Genomic DNA, 17,529 nt, shown 5'->3' on the forward strand with positions numbered 1-17,529 from the left:
GCATGATATCCCATGGGAGCTTGCACCAGCTCCCCACACACACACTGATGGCATTCAGGCTGTTACCAGTCTTTTGCCAATAGAAAGAATCACCAAAATGAACCTCCACCTTGGGGCCCTTGTGTTCCTCTAACTTTAGGGCAGTTTCCCTGGAGAGAAGTTGCTGAGGCCAAGGGTGTGCATGTTTCAAAGCCAGATGTGATGTTACTAAGTTACCTTCTGAAGAAATGGCACTGCTGGAAGATGCAACTCTCCATTGGCAGTTTCAGGCATGGGTTGAGGTGGGTGGTGGGTGGGGTTGGGGAGGGGCTGGTCTTGTCACAGAGTGTATCAAGACGGCTGCTAATTCTGCCCCCCACCATTGGGGATCAACCAAGGAGCTCAGCCTCAGCGAAAGCTCTGGAGCACCAGGGTCATGTTTTGCCCAGAGGGAACAAGTGGGCACCTTCTCCTACAATAGCCAATCTTGGTTCTGTTCCACAGTAGACCATTCCAGAGGCTCCCTGCTAGGCCAACCAAGAAGGCTGTAGATTCCCATTAGACTCTAATATCCCCTGATCGACTCATTTGACCCTCCAGGGACCCCAGAGGGTCTCCCATCATGGGTTGCTTGTTATCACATTCCCCACCTGAAAGATACTCAATCCTTTAAGTCCAGATTCTGCTCTTGATTGATCCTCATGAAGAGCCCTGTGAGCTGGGTTGTTAGTCCACTTTACAGATGAGGGAACTGAGGCTCAGAGAGGTAGAAGATCAGCCCCAGGTCACACAGATTGTAAGTGCTGGAGCTGGGATTTGGACTCAAGTCTAACTCTCAAGCCCAGGCTTTCCCCACAGAACCTCCCGTTCCCTTCTGGAAGACATGTCAGAATCTCATGTCCAGGCTGGATCTCCAAGTTCCACGGTGACAGGTTTGCCGGTGTCCTCAGTAGCTAGAAGCCCCTGCTGTGAGGAACAGCGGACCCGGGTCGGGGCTCGGAGGGTCTTTTCTCAGGCTGTCCCAGCTGCAGGCCCGTTCCTCGTTCTGCCCCCCTTCCCCGCCCTCCCGCCCCCCGTGACTGGACTCCAGTGGGCGTGTCTGTGTGGAATCACATCCGGCAGCTGCTGGAGACGGACCAGCCGCTGACACGGGCCCTCGGGACCTGGAGACATCCTCAGCCGGGGCTTGCGTCGGGAGACCTGGGAGCCCTCGACCTGTGCCGACCTCCCCTCCGCTCAGGCACGGCTGCCCTGGGCGGCTACATCCCGCGCCGCAGCCACGGAGGCTTGGAGACCAGGGCACTGATTCCCCAGGGCTTAGAGGTCAAGGGCGCCACTTCCCGAATTTCAGACGTGTCCACGCCACCACTTGCTTTCTTTTGCTCCTTCCCCTGAAGTCCCTGCAAACCTGCTGTTTTTGGAGAAGGAGGTCAACTGCCGTCGCGCATCGGCAATTTCATAGGATTCAACCTAATGCTCCCATCATTTCTCTGATTCGGCTCTCTTTTTAATTTATACTTATTTTAAGAGGAAGCTTTTAGTACTATCATTAATAGAAAACCAGTTTAACTCACTGGAAAGAGAAGATAGTCTTACAAGGAAGCACAATGACAATGAAATAGTGATTCTAAATTCTCATAGATTCTGTGGCCTGCTGAGGGCTCTGAGTTTGAGAACTGGTATTCCCTTTGTTAAAAAGGGAGATTAGCAAGTGGAGAGGGGCTCTGAGTATATCGGGACCAAACAGAGACTGCTTCTTTGTAATTAAATGGAAACGAAGTGGGAATCCCTTCTAGCTGAGACCCCTAAACCATCTGGCCACACTGAGAGGTCTGGGGGTGGAGGAGGTGTTGCTGTGACTTGTGGCCCTTCTGTCCCGGCGCTCCCTCTGTCCCATCCTGTCTGAGTGAACGTGCCCTGTCCTTCAGTCCTCTCTTGGGCTGTGGCCCCTCTGAGGGGTGGAGTGTTCGGATACTGATCCTCTCTTTCCTCCCAGCGTCTGGCCACCTGGGTGCCAACCTGGAGAGGATGCTGCTCTCCTCTCCGGCCTCCTTCCTTCCCCGTTCTGCCGTGGCCAACCTGACCATCCACGCCCTGGGCCGAGCCCTCAACCTCCTGGAGGTAGGAGGAGGTCCTTATTCAGTCTCCCTAGAACCTCTCCTGGACTTGGAGCCAGAAATTATCCTGTCCATCCATCTGTCCATCCATCCATCCAGTCAGCCTCCACATCCTGCCTCCATTGATTCACTCCACATCCTGCACCCCTGGCCCCTACATTCATCCATCCACACGCCCACCCATCCATCCACCCACCGGCCCATCCATGTACTTCCCCATCCATCCATTCACCCACCTTCATCCATCCATCTCTCCATCCATCCATCCACCCACCTTCATCCCTCCATCCACCCATCCACACTCACCTTCATTCATCCATCCATCCAGCCAGCCACCCACCCACCTTCATCCCTCCATCCATCTATCCATTCATCCACCCATCCACACCCACCTTCACCCATCCATCCATCCACCCACCCACCTTCATCCATCCATACATCTACACCCTTCATCCATCCACCCACACCCACCTTCATCCATCTATCCATCCACCCACCTTCATCTATCCATCTAGCCATTCATGGACCTTCCCACTCACCTCTCCATCTATCCTTCTACATATCTGTCCATCTACTCACCCAGCTACCCTCCCACCTTCTCACCTGCCCATCTATCCATTTATTCTCCCACTCATCTGTCCATCTGCCCTGCCATCCATCCACCCATCATCTGTTGCACATTCATTCCTCTTCTACCTAACACGGGCTGGGCTCTGGGGATAAGTTAGTGAACAAGAGAACATGGCCTCTGCCCTTGGGCACTCACAGGTAGGCAGACAAGAAATGAGTAAACATCCTGATAAGAGTGACAGCTTCTGTGGTGTGATCAGGGAGGTGGATTTAAGCTGAGAGTGGCCTTGTGAAGAGCCAGGGAATGAGGCTTCCAGGCAGGAAGGAGAGAAAGGGTTTGATGTTTCAGGAAATAGAACTAGCGTAGGGACTGCAGAGAAAACAGTGGGATAGGGGAGCAGAGAGAGGCAGGGGCAGGTTGCAGACGAGCTCTAAGCTGGGGCATGACGTGATGTGTGGGAGCGTTCTGGCTGTGGTCTGGAAATGGACGGTGGGGTCAGTGGTGGAAGAGGGCCTGTCCCTGAGGCCCTCCATCCAGCCACATTTAGAGCAATGGGTCCCTGAGGCCCTGCCAGCTCCTCCCCAGCCCCCTGGGCTTATCTAAGGGGGGTGCTCTGCGACCTGTGCCACCCCTTTCTAATCAGGGGAGCAGGGAACCTGCCATCCAAACTCTGCCATTGGGTGGATGGGCTCGGATCTACCAAGGGTTGACTCCTGATTTCTCTACAAATCCTGTTGTGGATGTCTGGTGACGGTTGGGTGGAAGAATGGATGGAAGGAATGAAAGATGGCTGGGAGGAAGGAAAGGTAGAGGAATACATGGAAGGAAGGAAAGTTGGAAAGAAGAAAGGAAAGATGGAAGAAAGGAAGGTAAGGAAGAAGGAAGGAGGGAAGGAAGGATAAGTGAAGGGATAGAGAAATGGATGGATGGATGAATGGATGGATGGGAATAATGAAAGGATGTGTGAACAAATGGGTAGATGGATGGGCATATGAAGGAAGGAGAGACAGAAGGAAGGATTCATTCATTCATCCATCAACTTTTTTTTTGTTCTCTCCTCCCCCCCCAACACCCCAGTTGGCTGCTCTCTGTGTCCATTTGCTGTGTGTTCTTCTGTGTCCACTTATGTTCTTGTCAGTGGCACCAGGAATCTGTGTCTCTTTTTGTTGTGTCAGCTCTCTGTGTGTGCGGTGCCACTCCTGGGCAGGCTGCACTTTTTTCGTGCCAGGCGGCTCTCCTTACGGGGTGCACTCCTTGCATGTGGGGCTCCCCTATGCAGGGGACACCTCCGCATGGCCCAGCACTCCTTGCGTGCATCAGCACTGTGTGTGGGCCAGCTCATCACACAGGTCAGGAGGCCCTGGGTTTGAACCCTGGGCCTCTGTGTGGTAGGCGGACGCTCTATCCGTTGAGCCAAATCCGCTTCCCCATCCATCAGCTTTTGAGAACCAGCCAGGCCAGGCCCTGAGATGCCTAGTGGGTGAGACGTGGTCCCTGCCCTCATGGAGCTCAGACTCTCGCAAGGGACACACACTAACGTGGTGCGTGAGTGTGACTGCAGAGGTCTGTGCCGCCCGAGGCCTGGGGGTGGAGGAGCTGGGAAGGGAGTGGAGCGGGAGCTTAGTGACGTCTTCCAGGAGGTCGTGACATTGAACCAGGCCTTGAAGAATCTGTAGGAGCCCTCCTTGCTGTGTGACATATGTCAAGCGTATGTAGAGTGCGATTGATTTCTCAAGTTTGTGTCCCCTCGCCTGGCCCAGGTGGACCCTGGGGAGCCCCGAGAGACCTGCTCAGGCCCCCAGCCCCAGGCCTGCAGCCCCCGCTCGCTGGTGTGTCAGAGCCACCCTCCCCTGAGCCCCTGCTGCCTTTCCCAGCTGGGGCTCTGGCTGGAAAATGCCGAGGAAATCATCCACAAGCTGTTAGGTGGGAAGCCATTCTGGGGACAGGAAGAGGAGAGAGGCCCAGCCAGAGGATCCCCCCAAACCAGGGCCCCCGCCACAGCCAGCCAGCCCCCAGTGTCCAGGAGAAAGATCCAGGAAGCTGAGGGAGCTGCAGCTGAAGGCAAGGGGGCAGCCCTGCCACCGCAGGCACCCACCCCCGGCGTTTTAGGCCCCCGGCAGGGTTTGAGACAGGTCGTGTGCACACCCCGCCTGCCTTCTCCGTTCCGCTTCTCGTGGGCTCCCCGGTATTTCATTTCTGTGGATTATGAACAGTGCCGAGGGCTGCGTGCTCGCCTTTCGGTGAACGTAGGCCCACGCTCCTGCCGGCCACGTCGGGGCGCGGGTTGCTGGTTACAGGGCTGCGCGTGCTTAGCCGGCGCTTCCCCTTCATGCTGTTACTTGAGCGTTTTCTCTTCTTCCTGGAAACTCCGCGTGCGCAGGCGTGTGAAGTCGTCCTGCAGGTGCACGCTCCTGGCATGTCCGTTCTCCCTACGGGCACTTTGGCATGTGGCAAAGGGGCAACTTTGGGTGGTGGGCACACGTTGCTCTCGGCTCCTTTTGCTACGTACGGCTGAGACGGGGGCGGGGCGCGGGCCTGCGGCGTTCCTGCAACGTTCACGCGTTCCCGTTTCCTAAGCGCCAAGTGGGAACCCAGCGCCTGGGAGCACCGAGGCGAGCAGGACGTGGTCGCTCCGTTAGAAGCCCCGTGGACAGGAGCTGGGCCCCGCGCGGAACCTGAATGAGGGCGGTGGGCTGGGCGTGAACATTTTCTCTTAGAATGCACATCCCCTTAGTCTGTTTTTTTTTTAAGGTTTATTTTTTATTTATTTTCTCCCCCCCCAGTTGTCTGCTCTCTGTGTCCATTTGCTGTGTGTTCTTCTGTGACCGCTTCTATCCTTATCAGTGGCATGGGAATCTGTGTTTCTTTTCGTTACATCATCTTGTTGTGTCAGCTCTCCTTGTGTGCGGTGCCATTCTTGGGCAGGCTGCACTTTCTTTTGCGCTGGGCGGCTCTCCTTACAGGGCCCTTAGTCTATTATGTTCTCATTTTAGGGAGGATCACATCCCAAGAAAGATTTTGTATGAGCACAGTGATGAAAGCCCACAGATCCTTGGCCTCCATGATGGGGAGACAGTAGGGAGTGGTGGGGACTGTGGCAGATGGGGAAGCATGTGCCTCAGCCCAAAGTGGCAGCCACTGCTCAGCTCTGGCCACTTGTGTGTATGGCGGGGGGGGAGGGGGGGTGCAGGGGAGGTGCAGACTCAGCCTTCCTCATTTAAGAGAAACCAGAGTCTGGATTTTACATAAAATTTTTAAATGCTGAAGATTAAGTCAGGTTTTAAAACAGATCTACATTGCTTGAAAAGCAGGGAAGGACCGAGATAATCACAGACCAGAGGAGACATGACAACTAAATGCAGTGTGGGCCCCTGGATGGGATACCAGGACAGGGAGGGGCCGCTAATATAAAACCCGTGAAATCCAAGCACAGTCTGATGTCGAGTTTGTCGTAACGTAGCAGTGTTGGCTTCTTAGTTTTCCCCACGCTTGGTGGTGATGTGAGTTGGTGGCCAAGAGGGAAAGTGGGGGAGGGGGACACAGGAGCGCACGGTATGTCTTTTGTAAGCCTAAAATTATTCTACAGTAAGTGTATTAACACACATGCCTGCACGCATGCTCACGCACACTCATATACACTCACAATGCACACACACACGCACACCGTGCACTGGGTATCGGGCAGTGCCGTGCAGGTGAAAGGCAACGGCAGCGGGTGGGATTCAGCCCACAGCTGTGAGTTTTGCCAGCCCCATTCCGGACCCCACAAGTCCTTGACCTCCTCTCCCTCCAGCTCCCCCCTTCCCCTCCCCAAAGCCCAGGCGCCCGGGCCCTGCTCGCCCGGCCCCGGCCCTGCTCACTGTCTGGGCTCCCTGGCAGGTGGCCCAGAAGCGCGGGCAGCGGCGGGCACTGCGGTGTGAGCTGAGCATGAAGCTATTTGGCCACAAGCTGAGCTTTGTGGACTGTGGGGCCACAGGGACCCCCAGGAAGCACCAGCTCTTGAACCTGGCTGAGCTCGCCGTCAAGCTCCCAAAGGTACGCCAGGCCCTGAGTTCAAATCTCGACACTGCACGTCCCTCCTCGGGCATATGGCTGAACTTCTCACGGCCTCGGTTTCTGCATCTGTACAATGGGGATACTTTAAAAAGCTCTGTCTACTGCCTGGGGTCTAGCATTAAATGAGATATTTCCGTAAAGTGCTTAGCGCGTGCCTGGCAGGCACTGGGTGCTCGGTGCCCTGGGGAGGGCCCACGCCCCTCCTTACCTAACGGACCCTGGACCTTGACCTCTGACCTTTACCCTTGCCCCCCTGCCTGGGTTCAGGTCCCAGCCCCGCCCCTCTCCAGCCACGTGGCTGCGGGTGGGGTCTCTCTCTGGTTTCGCCTGCACACTGGGGTGAGGACCCCGCCCCCTCCGAGGATGTGGCGAGGATGGCGCGAGGCTACGCCCCGTGCCCGGCCCGCGCTGGGGACCGCCGCGCGCCCAGGTGGACCTTCGGCCGCAGGGGCAGGAGGTGCGGGTGAGCCTGGCCGCGGAGGAGCTCGCCTTTCCCACGGTGGCCTCCCGGCCCGGCTGATCCTGAGCCCTCGGCCACCGTCAGCGTCCGTGCCCGGGGACCGCCGGCCTCCCGCAGCACTCGGGGGTCTCTGTGAACGGTTATGCCAAGCCCAGGTGGCTGGCTCCTCGGAGCCGGAGCGCGGGGGCAGGGGGCCACTCCCTTTGCAGGGGCCACTGAGCTGGGGGGTACCGGGGGGCATCACCTTGGCCCAGGGGGCCCTACTCGATGACCCCCTGTCCTACCAGCTGCTGTCGTCTGCACGCTTTGGGGCAGGAGGGCCTGGGCTATTTGCCCACTTTACAGATGGGAAAGCCGGGGCTCAGAGAGGTGCAGTCACGTGCCCACGGTCACACAGGAGAGCACCTAGCAGCTGGGACGTGGGGCTGAGCCCACACGCTGACCCTCTACCCCGCTCCGCCTCCAGTGGGGAGGGCAGGGGGGCGCAGAGGGTATTTCAGACCCCGGGGTGACCCCACTGGCCCCACCAGCACCCTGCGAGGACGACGCTTTCTTACTCCTGCTCAACTGCTGAGGAAACTGAGGGCTCCAGGAGGCTGCGCTGCTGCCCCGGGGCCGCGCGGCGGGCAGCGTCTGAGCCGGCGTTTGCTCACTGCCATGTCCCATTCTGGCACCGTCACAGCCCCGCTGGCCACTGTCCCCAGCTGGCACGTCCGCAGCTTCCGGGTTCAACGTGGGGCCAGGGCGGCCCCGTGATGGCATTTGCTCCAGGCCTTCTTTGTGTCCTGCTCTCTTGTGTCCCAGCCCCGGGGCCTCGGGCAGGTGGCTTCACCTCTCTGAGCCTCAGTTTCCCCATCTGTAAAGTGGGGCTGGAGGTGGCGTGGACTGGGTGGACGACGCGTGGCAGCAGCTTGGAACACATTCGCCCTCAGGCCAGGCTGGCTGCGGGCCGGGGGACGGTGGCACGGGGTGGTGGCAGGAGCTGCCTGGTTTGCCGTGGGGGGGGGCTTGGCCCTGGCTGCCCGGGTCTGGGAGTGCAGCTGGCGGCCCTCTCGTAAGCGCCCTGCTCGAGATATGGGCCCCGCCGGCGTCCCGGGGCAGGCCGGGGTGGGGTGGGTGACCAGTGACCGCGGCATGGACAGCGGGATCCAGGGGGGAGGGGCCGCGGCCTCGAGGGGCACCCCAACACGCCCGGGGGGCCGCCAAGCTGCTTGGCTTCGGGTGGGGAGGGGGCGGCGGGGGATGCGCAGGACGCGGGAGCGTGTGTGTGTGTGAGCGTGTGTGCACCTGCACGTGCGGGGCACCGTGAGCTTGCTGTGGCCTGTGCTGGGTGTGCACGAGCGTGTGACTGCGTGCCCGAGTGTGAGCACGTGTGGTCACGTGTGTGTGACTGTGTCTGAGTGTGTTTGTGATAGTGTGTGTGTGTGAGCCTGTGCGCATATGCGTGTCTGTGGGCAGGTGTGTGATCACGTGTGTTTTTGGACTTGTCCGTCTGTAAGCGTGTCTTTAAATGGGTATGCACCTGTGAGCGTGTGTGAGCGTGTGTGAGCGTGTGTGCCTGTAGACGTGGGTGCGTCTGAGCGTGGGTGCCTGTGGGTGTCTGTGGGTGGTGGTGTGCGTCTGGGTGGGTGTGCCTTGGTGCGCGCGCGCGCGTGGTCTGCCTGTGACCAGGTGGGGAACTACCACCACCCCCACCCCCCCCCACCCCCCACCCCCCACCCCCGCTCTTTCCTGGGCCCCCTCCCCGTCCTGCTTGTCCCGCCCAGGCCCCGGGCCCGGGGAGGTGACCCCTGGAGGGCGCCCGGCTCTGTCGCTATGTCCTCCGTGTCTCCTCCCGACCTGGGGCCCTGTCCTTCCTGCCGCCCCCCTCTGAGCCCTTCTCCCAACAGCAGCCAGAGGGACCCTTGAAAATGTCCACTGGGTCACACCCCCTCTAAATGCCCCCCCTCGCTCCTGGGACAGAATCCAGGCCCCTCCTCCAGGCCGACGAGTCCTGCACGGGGGTCCCTGCTCTGGGACATCCCCCCCACCACCGTCCTGGCCCCCGCACACCTCGTTCCTACCTCAGGGCCTTTGCACCTGCCGGGACCGCGTCTGCCAAGCCGGCTCCTTCTCTTCCTCTGGGTCACTGCTCAGAGATCCCGTCCGCAGAGAGCCCCTGTCACCCCAGCTCAAGGAGACCCTGCCCAATCTCCAAGACAGACCCCCTGCTGCCCCGCTTTGGGGTCTTTGTAGCACTTGCTCTTCGTGGTTCTTACACATTTGTAGACTCGTTCGGGGAGCGCCGCCCCCAGCGGGGCGGGGGTCCCAAAGGCCCGTCCTGTTCCCGGTAGGACGTGCCCCAGCAGCTCAAGTGACTAGTGCGTGATGAGTGGGAAAGACAGATGTTAACAACTGCTTTCACTAGCACCCTGAAAGTGAGCTAAAGGCCCCAGCAGAGCACGTAACAAAGGAACATGACCTAATTTGGGGTAATCAGGGCAGGCTTCCCTGAGGAGGTGACCCCTGAAATAAGATCTGAAGACTGATTCCGAGTTAAGGAGGCACAGAGCCCGGGCAATGGGATCCGCATGTGCAAAGGCCCTGGGGTAGACCCTGCCCCACCCAACAGCCAGGGAGGCCTTCGTGTTGACCGAAATGGCAATGCCTGGGCTGGGCCTGCCCAGCTCTCAGCTGTGTGTCGTCACTGGGGATGGCACGTCAGGCCGCAGCCCCTCCGAGACCCGCTCCTGTACCAGCAGGGAAGGCAGGCAACAGGGCCTCCGTGCCAGCGCCTGGGCGCCCGGGCGCTGCGGGGAAGGTGCTAGCGCCAAATGCCGGCGCGGCGCTCTTGTCTATAAAGCACTTATGCCCCAAACCTGGGGATTCTGCTTCTAGAATCTCCGCCCTGTGGAAATAAGCTGAAATCGCGCTCAAATGCTCTACACCCAGAGGTGCTGGTTACATTCTTATTTACAAGAGCAAATAGGAGGGAATAACTCAAATACGCAGCAGTAAGGAAAAGCTGGGGCTAAGAATGGGGTTTTCCATTTTTCAATGGTTGAAAAATAATCAAAAGAAGACTGTGTCAACGACATGTGAAGAGTTTGTGAAATTCGAATTTCAGTGTCCGTAAATCACAGCTAGGAAGTGGCAGAGCTGGGATTCGAACTCGGACGGCCTGGCTCTGGGGCCTGGATTCTACAAAGCCCTGCTTCCCGTCTTAAAGTCGGCTCCAGTCCACACCGGGGCGTTTTTGTCCCTGCCGCCCGGGGCATTTGGCCACGCGGAGGCAGTTTTGGTTGGCATGCACTGGCATCTCGTGGGTGGGGGCCAGGGTGCTGCCGGGCATCCTGCAGTGCCCAGGGCAGCCCCCCCAAGGAACGTTCCAGGCCACAAGGGCCGCGGGCGAGGAACCCCGGGCTACGTGGCGCCGTTGCACCTGCTCGATGTCTACACGATGCTGCTTCTCCGAGGAAAATGCGAAACCCCTTCTTTGCCCACGTGTGGGACCCCAGCCCTGGGCTTGGCAGCTGTGCGCCGAGTGGCCCGGCCGGAAGCTGGCCGGCCCTGCCCGCTCTGGGCGCCTGCGTCCGCGGCTGTGCTGCGGGATCTGCTGGAAGCTTCCTGCGCCCTCGGCCGCCGGGCAAGCCCCGTGGCCTGGAGCCCATCCTGCTTTCCACCCCCGCCAGGCTGGGAGAGCGTCTGACTCTTCCACCCAGAAGTGAGCCTTAGGGCTTGCCCGCGGGGACATGGGGTTCCTCGCTGGCTGTTGGGGGGGGGGGCAGGCTCTACCCCAGGGCCTTTGCACATGCGGATCCCATTGCCCGGGCTCTGTGCCTCGTTAACTCGGAGTCAGTCTTCAGATCTTACTTCAGGGGTCACCTCCTCAGGGAAGCCTGCCCGGATTACCCCCAAATTAGGTCATGTTCCTTTGTTACGTGCTCTGCTGGGGCCTTTAGCTCACTTTCAGGGTGCTAGTGAAAGCAGTTGTTAACATCTGTCTTTCCCACTCGTCACGCAAGCTCCTGGGAGCAACGGCAGCATCTGATTTGCTCAGCCCCCATGGCCCCAGTGCCTGGCACAGGGTTGGCACTCAGCGGCCTCCCAGCCAGTCTTCCAGCCCCCCCTCTCCCCCTCAGCATGCCTTCTCCACCAGCAGCCAGAGGGGCCCTTCTGAAATCCTCAGTGGATCCTGGCCCTCCTCCGCCCAGAACCTTCCAGCAGTTCCTGTCACTCTCGGAGCAAAACCCAGACGCCCTGGCCGACAGGCCCCCGTGAGCTACACCCGCAGCTTTTCTTCCCTGTCCTCCCACCAGGCCCACCACACGCCTTCTTCTTTAGGGCCAAGCACATTCCTGCCCCAGGACCTTGGCACTGGCTGCTTCCTCTGCATGCCAAACTCTTCCTCCCAGACCCCGTCCGACTCCCTCCCCTGAGGTGCCCCCTCCTCAGAGGGGGCCCTTCCCGACCACCCGCCTGGAGCAGGGTCCCCACTGCCCCGCCACCTGTGACTTGGTCAGCACAGCGCTCGCCGCCACCTGCCGCCTTCTCTGTTTTCGTGCCTGGTGGTGGCTTCCCTCCGTCCTTCGACGTAGGTTCCGGTGGGTTCCGCGAGGGTGGGCCCTCGGTGAGCCTGGCGCTCAGTCGACGTCCCCGTGCCTCGAACCGTGCCTCGCGCCCAGGAGTGACTGTTTCTTGGTGGTGAAGTTACGTTGCTGCAGGTTGTCAAAGGGTGCCTGTGTCCTACGCTGCCGACCCGAACAGAGGCTGTGGGTAAAAGTGAGTTATTAAGGGAAAGCTCTGCAGGCACAAGGAGGAGGGAGTGGGGCCACAGCCGGGAGCAGGGGGCGAGCGCCGGTGCCGTCGCAGCCCCAGCCTGATCGTGTGGCGGGCTCAGGAGCTCGAGCCACGTGTCCGTGCCTGCTTCCCCCAGAGGCGAATGGGCTGGGAGTTTGCACTGTGTGCGATGTCCCGGAGGTGCCGGGGCCGGTTAGCCCAGCGGGCACAACTGGGGATGGGCGCGCAGAGCTGGCCAGGGGACCCTCGCAGAGCTTCTCCCCTGGCCATTGCCGAACAAATCTATACCCTGCAGACACGGTCCTGGGCTGCTCTACTGGACCCTGATCTTCCCCAGGACATTTTTCTTTAGTTTCGCTTTAATTTTTAAAATTTTAAGGTGGTAACATACATATATAGGACATAAAATTTGCCATTTTAACCATTTGTAAGCATAGAATTGAGTGGCATTAATCACCTTCACAGGGTGTTACCATCACCACCGTCCACTAACAAAGCTTCATGACCCCAACAGAACCTCTGTCCCCACTGAACAGGAACTCCCCGTGCCCCATCCCCAGCCCCCGGTGACCTCTAATCTACTTCCTGTTCCTATGAATTTGCATATTCTAGGTACTTTGTACGCGGAGTCATAGTATGTCCTTGAGTGTCTGGCTTATTTCTCTCAGCACCGTGTTTTTGAGATTCGTCCACGTTGCTGCGTGTATCAGAACTTCATTCCTTTTCGTGGCTGCATAGTACTCCATTGCCGGGGGGGACCCCGTTTTGTTTCCAGGATACTGTTTTAGCCCCCCGGGCCTGATTGGCTGGGTGCTTCTCTTGCAAAGCCAGTGATGAGGATACTGAGCGCTGACGTTTTAAAAGTGTGGGGGGCAGGGGTCTGCTTCCTGAAAGAGGGGCGCCCGGCACCAGGAGGGGTGGTCGACCTTCAGGCCCCTGCTGTGCTCCCAGCAGGAGAGCTGGCTTCCCGCGGAGCCTCTGTCCCCTCTTCATGGGCACACCCACCTGGAGGGGCCGAGGGACGTCGGCTACAGCCTGCCCCAGAGGTCGTTCCGGCTCAAGCTTTTCCACCCCAAGAAGCAAGTCAAGCTGGACGGCAACGCCAACACGCCTCCCCGCGGCCCGGGCCCCTCGCCGGGCACCAGGCCTGGGGCGGGCACCCGCGGCCCGCTCACCAGGGCCTCCGCTCCGGGGCCCCCCGGGCTCAGCCCTAAATCTGACCCCGTTTGATGGGCGACACGCTGTGGTCCCAGAGGCCGGAAAACGGTCAGGAAGCACCCGGCCAGTGCAGGGCCCGGGGAACCGAGCCCAGGGAACCGAGCCCGGGCTCTAAACCCTCATTTCCGCACCCCAGGGAAGGCGAGGCTCTCGGGGGCCCCCAGGGCCACCTGGAACTGCTCCTGGACGACAGGGACGTCCTCTACGGCAGGGTTGGCCTCCGGTCTCAGGCGCGCCGTCCCACCCCGGGCCAGCGTCTCCGCATCGCCACTTCCTTCGGGGCCTCAGCCCTTTTCCCCCTTCCGCCTCCCAAGAAACAGCTCTTAGTTCTCGTCACCCAGAAAAGCATAAAGAAGAGACAGAGGCCCCCAAATCCCCCCACCCCAAATCCTACCGGTGTTAAAGGGCGGTAATGGTACTAGCCCAGCCACATGCTCCTAGAATTCCACGTGTAAGGTATAAGATGGCCAGGTAAAGCCTGCCCTGCCCCACATTTCCAGGAGAAGCGCCGGTGCACGCACCAAGCTATAAAGTTGCAAAACCGTTTTGTTCTTCAGTTGTCTGTTTATGTGAAAGGACCACACTGCACTCCTTTGTTTGCACTTTGCTTTTTGTTTGTTTATTCCAAAGTATTTCTTGGCAAGCTTTGTATGCCAGTGCGTGCTGGTTCAATTTCAATTTTATTTAGTTTTGAAAAGTAGATCCTGCATTGAAATGATTCAGAGTTCAAAAGCTATGACAGGGGACAGAGCCCGGGAACACTTCAAGAGGTTCTGGCCACTGCCCAGGTGTGGGCAGCGATGGTGACGGCCACCTCCCTGCTGACGGCACAGCGATGGGGACAGTAGTGGCAGTGGGAGGTCCAGCCGGTTAAGAACTGCCAAAGAACATATTTCAATAAAGTATCAGTTCAGAACCAGTAAAAAAAAAAAAAAAAAAAGAAATGAAAAATTAGTTCTTCCGTTGCACCAGCCACATTTCAAGTGCTCGGTCGCCGCACGGGGGCCGGTGGCTTCCCCGTTGGACAGTGGAGACTAGAGGCAATGTATTCCCATCACTGCGGAGCTCTCCCGCCTGCCCCGGCTCCCTCCCCACAGGCAAGGCTGTGGGTGAAAGTGAGGGTGTGTGTGTGTGTTTCCTTTCAGAGATCATCAAGGCACATCCTCTGCAAATACCGGTGGGCCTCATTTCCCCCACCTCTTGAAAAATACATTTTGGAGAGCTGTGTAATATTCCGTGGAATGGAATGTATTTTGCTCATTCCCTAGTGAAGGGCCCTTACGTTTTCCCCAGGATTTTGCTCTGACAAATCCGCTGCCGGGAACCCCTTCTGTCCGCTAGGGACCCCTGGATGGAACCCGCGGGCCATTGGAGACCCTGAAATTGTGCGCAGGATTCCGGTGACCGTCCATCCTTCCGCGCAGGGCTTAAAACTGTCATCGGCTTCTCAAAGTGGCTCCGAGACGCTCCCAAGGGGCAGACTCGGCGGCTTTGGACTCGCCTGTTGTCGAGCCAGCCCTTGGGCGTCGCTGCCTTGGCGGCTGCCTCAGTTTCCAGTGCCTTCTCCCGGGGGGCTGGGATTGGGATCTGAACGGGGGCTGCAGGAGCCCCTCCCCCGCTCGGCTCGCTCGCCCTCCGGGAGGGGAGAAAAGCCAGCTGCGAGGGGAGAGCCCGCCCGGGCCGAGACCCGCCAGCGTCGTTTTCGGGACTCTTGCCCGGTCCCTGCCAGATGGCGCTGCATTCCCAGGGAGCATGGCCTCCAGGGAAACACGAACAGCTGCGGCTCCCCGAGCCTGTTCTGGCTGCGCTGTGGGTGGCCCCGGCTCCAGGTTCCCCACTCAGTCCTCCCAGAAACCCGCGTGGAATGGGGAAACTGACAGCTGAGCTCATGAATACAAAGCGGCAGAGCTGGCCTCAACTGGACCCAAACTTCACAGGGTCTAAGAGTGGCGGGGGGTGTTACCCTCAGCGGCTCTCCCCAGGCCTGGGGGGGGTCCCTCAGCCCCAGGAGGCCCTGGACCCCTGCTGGGCCGGCTCAGCAGGGGGAGGAGAGTGCGGAATGGGCAGCCCAGAGAGGCAGAGCCGGGGCGGGGGGCGGGCAGGGGGTGGGGGGGGGAGGGCAGGGGGCACTGCAGGGCAGGGGCTTTGCTTTTGGGGGCATGGACAAGGTCTGGACCCGGACAGAGGTGATGGTCGCACAACATTGTGAACGGACTACACGTCACCGAATCGTATACTTTAGAAGGGTTAAAATAGTGAATTTTATGGTTTTTTTTTTAGGTTAACTGTTTTCGTTTCAAACGAAAATAGTCAGCACTATTGTATAGCAAAAATGAAAGTTTACCTCAAATATACCAGCCAATAATGAAATCTGAAGTTGTTCATCTCACTAAATTACAAGACAATTGAATAACAGCAACAAAGTGGCACATAAAATGAAGTATTTTTTAAAATGTACTATTTTTTTTTGTCCCGGCCCGCGGGACGGTAACGAGGGCTTGAAACCTGCCGAGAAAGAATGGTGGGACAAGAGACACGAAGAATGACAGCAAGACAGTGTTCTGATCAAGCTGCAAAATTTTATTGAGGGAACAAAGCATATATACTCTTGGGAAGGGGAGGAGCGGTGGGCGAGGAGGTGGAGGCTAGGGATTGGCTGTCGCTGTTGCTGGGGGAAGTGGCAGGGTTCAGGGATTGGTGGCTGCTGTTGCTGGGGTGGAAGGCAGACTTCAGGTTCGCGCCTTGTGCCTGCGCACTGCCTTATCAGCCCGGGCAGTGGCGGGAAACGGAGAACAAAGGAGCGGGGAGGAAGAAGAACAAGGAAGTGGGCTCCGCTCTGGCGGCCATGTCACTGGCATTGCTGAACTCAGTGTATACTCGTCTTGACTGCTCCCAACATTTTTTAAAGTGCTGGATTTGGGACTTACTCCCCGATAGCCTGGACGAGGGGTGGGGGAGGGACAGGGGCTCCTGAAGTGGGATCACTTCATAAGTCAGACACTTAGACGCCCAGGAGGTGTACACTTAGAGAGCCTTTATTCACGGCCGGGCGCCCTCCCCCCTAAGCAGATGAGGGGGCCCCGAGCTCAGGGGAACTGGGGTTTCCTAGGGGTCTATGCGGGGGGGGGGGGGTAGTGTTCACGCGCTTAGAAGGAATTTTCTTGGTGAATTTTTGCTTTCTAATGCTGAACAAGCAAACCAAGCAAGTCACAGGAATGACACGTCAGCAGTTAGCCGAGCACAGGGGGCTGGGGTGTTCACAACCGAGCAAGTTACAAACGCAGTCGGGTTACAAGAGTGGAACACTGGCAGCTAGCCGAGCTGTAGGGGGCTAGGGTGTTCCCCCGGGTGGGGTGGGGGGTGAGTGTGGATGTATGTCCGGCTCTCAGATTGCAGGACTAGGCCCAGTTTTCTGTATACTCTACTTTCTCTGCTCACTCCTCCGCCTTAGCCCGGCTTCTAGCTCGGATCACCCGTTCGGAAATAGAGTTCCCAGTGCTGGGGGGCCAGGCTGGAGGCGGCCCCCGCGCCGTCCCTCGTCTGGGCCCGCGGGTCAGACCGCCCCCCGGTGACGTGGGGTCTTCCCAGGGCCAGCGCGGCCGGCGGCGGGTAGGGGGCACAGCGGTTCAAGGCCCGGCTGGAGGCAAGGCTGGTGGCATCCTCGCGGGGACCCTCGCCGGGTGGCGGGCAGCCAGCCTTCCCCGCGTCGCTGCGCAACCTCCTGAGCCACCAGGCCCACCGTCGGGTGGGCGCGGGACCCTCTTCTCCTGCCTCCCCCCGCTCAGAGGCCGGGCTCCGGGGGGCTTTGTCACCCCGTCACCCCAAGCACCCCAATATTAACAGCCCGTTTAAGAAATGGCTCGGCATCCACCCGTAGCGACTACTCAAGCCCCCAGACCCTCCTCCTCCCCTCTGTGGCCCAGGCCTCCCCCGAGTGCCACACGGCCCCTTCCAGCCTCCTGTGATTCTGATCCACAGCAGGAAACGCCTTTCACCCTTTGGCCCCAAGTGCATGGGGCCTTTAAAGTCCTGAGCACACGGCCTGGCCCGGGCACCGGCTGACCCGACCAGATGCCCACCGTGGCCCGGGCGGCCTGGAGCCAGGCTGTGCCAGGCGTTTGCTCCAGGGGCTCGTCACGGGGCGTTGCAGGGGACGCTGGGTGAAGTGGGCGCGGGGTGGGGGCTTGTGGAGTGGCGGCTGTTGGCCCCCTGGCCTGGGGGTTTTTCAGGACTTCAGCCTCTGGCCCGTGCAGTCCAGCTGAACGTCCAAGTGCTCACGGAAACACATTCCAGAAGGAGATTGCCCCTGTCGTGCCCATGAGGCCGTGCCGCTCTCACCCTCTTCTGTT

General features: G+C 59.2%; 1 protein-coding gene across 1 annotated transcript in view; it reads left to right on the plus strand.

The window, feature by feature from the left end:
- Positions 1-17,529, plus strand: part of LOC131275554 (uncharacterized) — a 109,234-nt gene that overhangs the window by 23,010 nt on the left and 68,695 nt on the right. The window contains 13 exon segments of the mRNA XM_058286234.1: positions 1,070-1,139; positions 1,141-1,203; positions 1,959-2,100; positions 4,542-4,618; positions 4,620-4,728; positions 6,547-6,702; positions 7,172-7,233; positions 8,224-8,333; positions 8,336-8,404; positions 11,322-11,439; positions 11,618-11,792; positions 12,914-13,061; positions 13,319-13,392. Coding sequence (XP_058142217.1) covers positions 1,070-1,139; positions 1,141-1,203; positions 1,959-2,100; positions 4,542-4,618; positions 4,620-4,728; positions 6,547-6,702; positions 7,172-7,233; positions 8,224-8,333; positions 8,336-8,404; positions 11,322-11,439; positions 11,618-11,792; positions 12,914-13,061; positions 13,319-13,392 — 1,373 coding nt within the window.

Source organism: Dasypus novemcinctus, chromosome 23 (genome assembly GCF_030445035.2).
Source record: "Dasypus novemcinctus isolate mDasNov1 chromosome 23, mDasNov1.1.hap2, whole genome shotgun sequence".
Taxonomy (NCBI): Eukaryota; Metazoa; Chordata; class Mammalia; order Cingulata; family Dasypodidae; genus Dasypus; species Dasypus novemcinctus.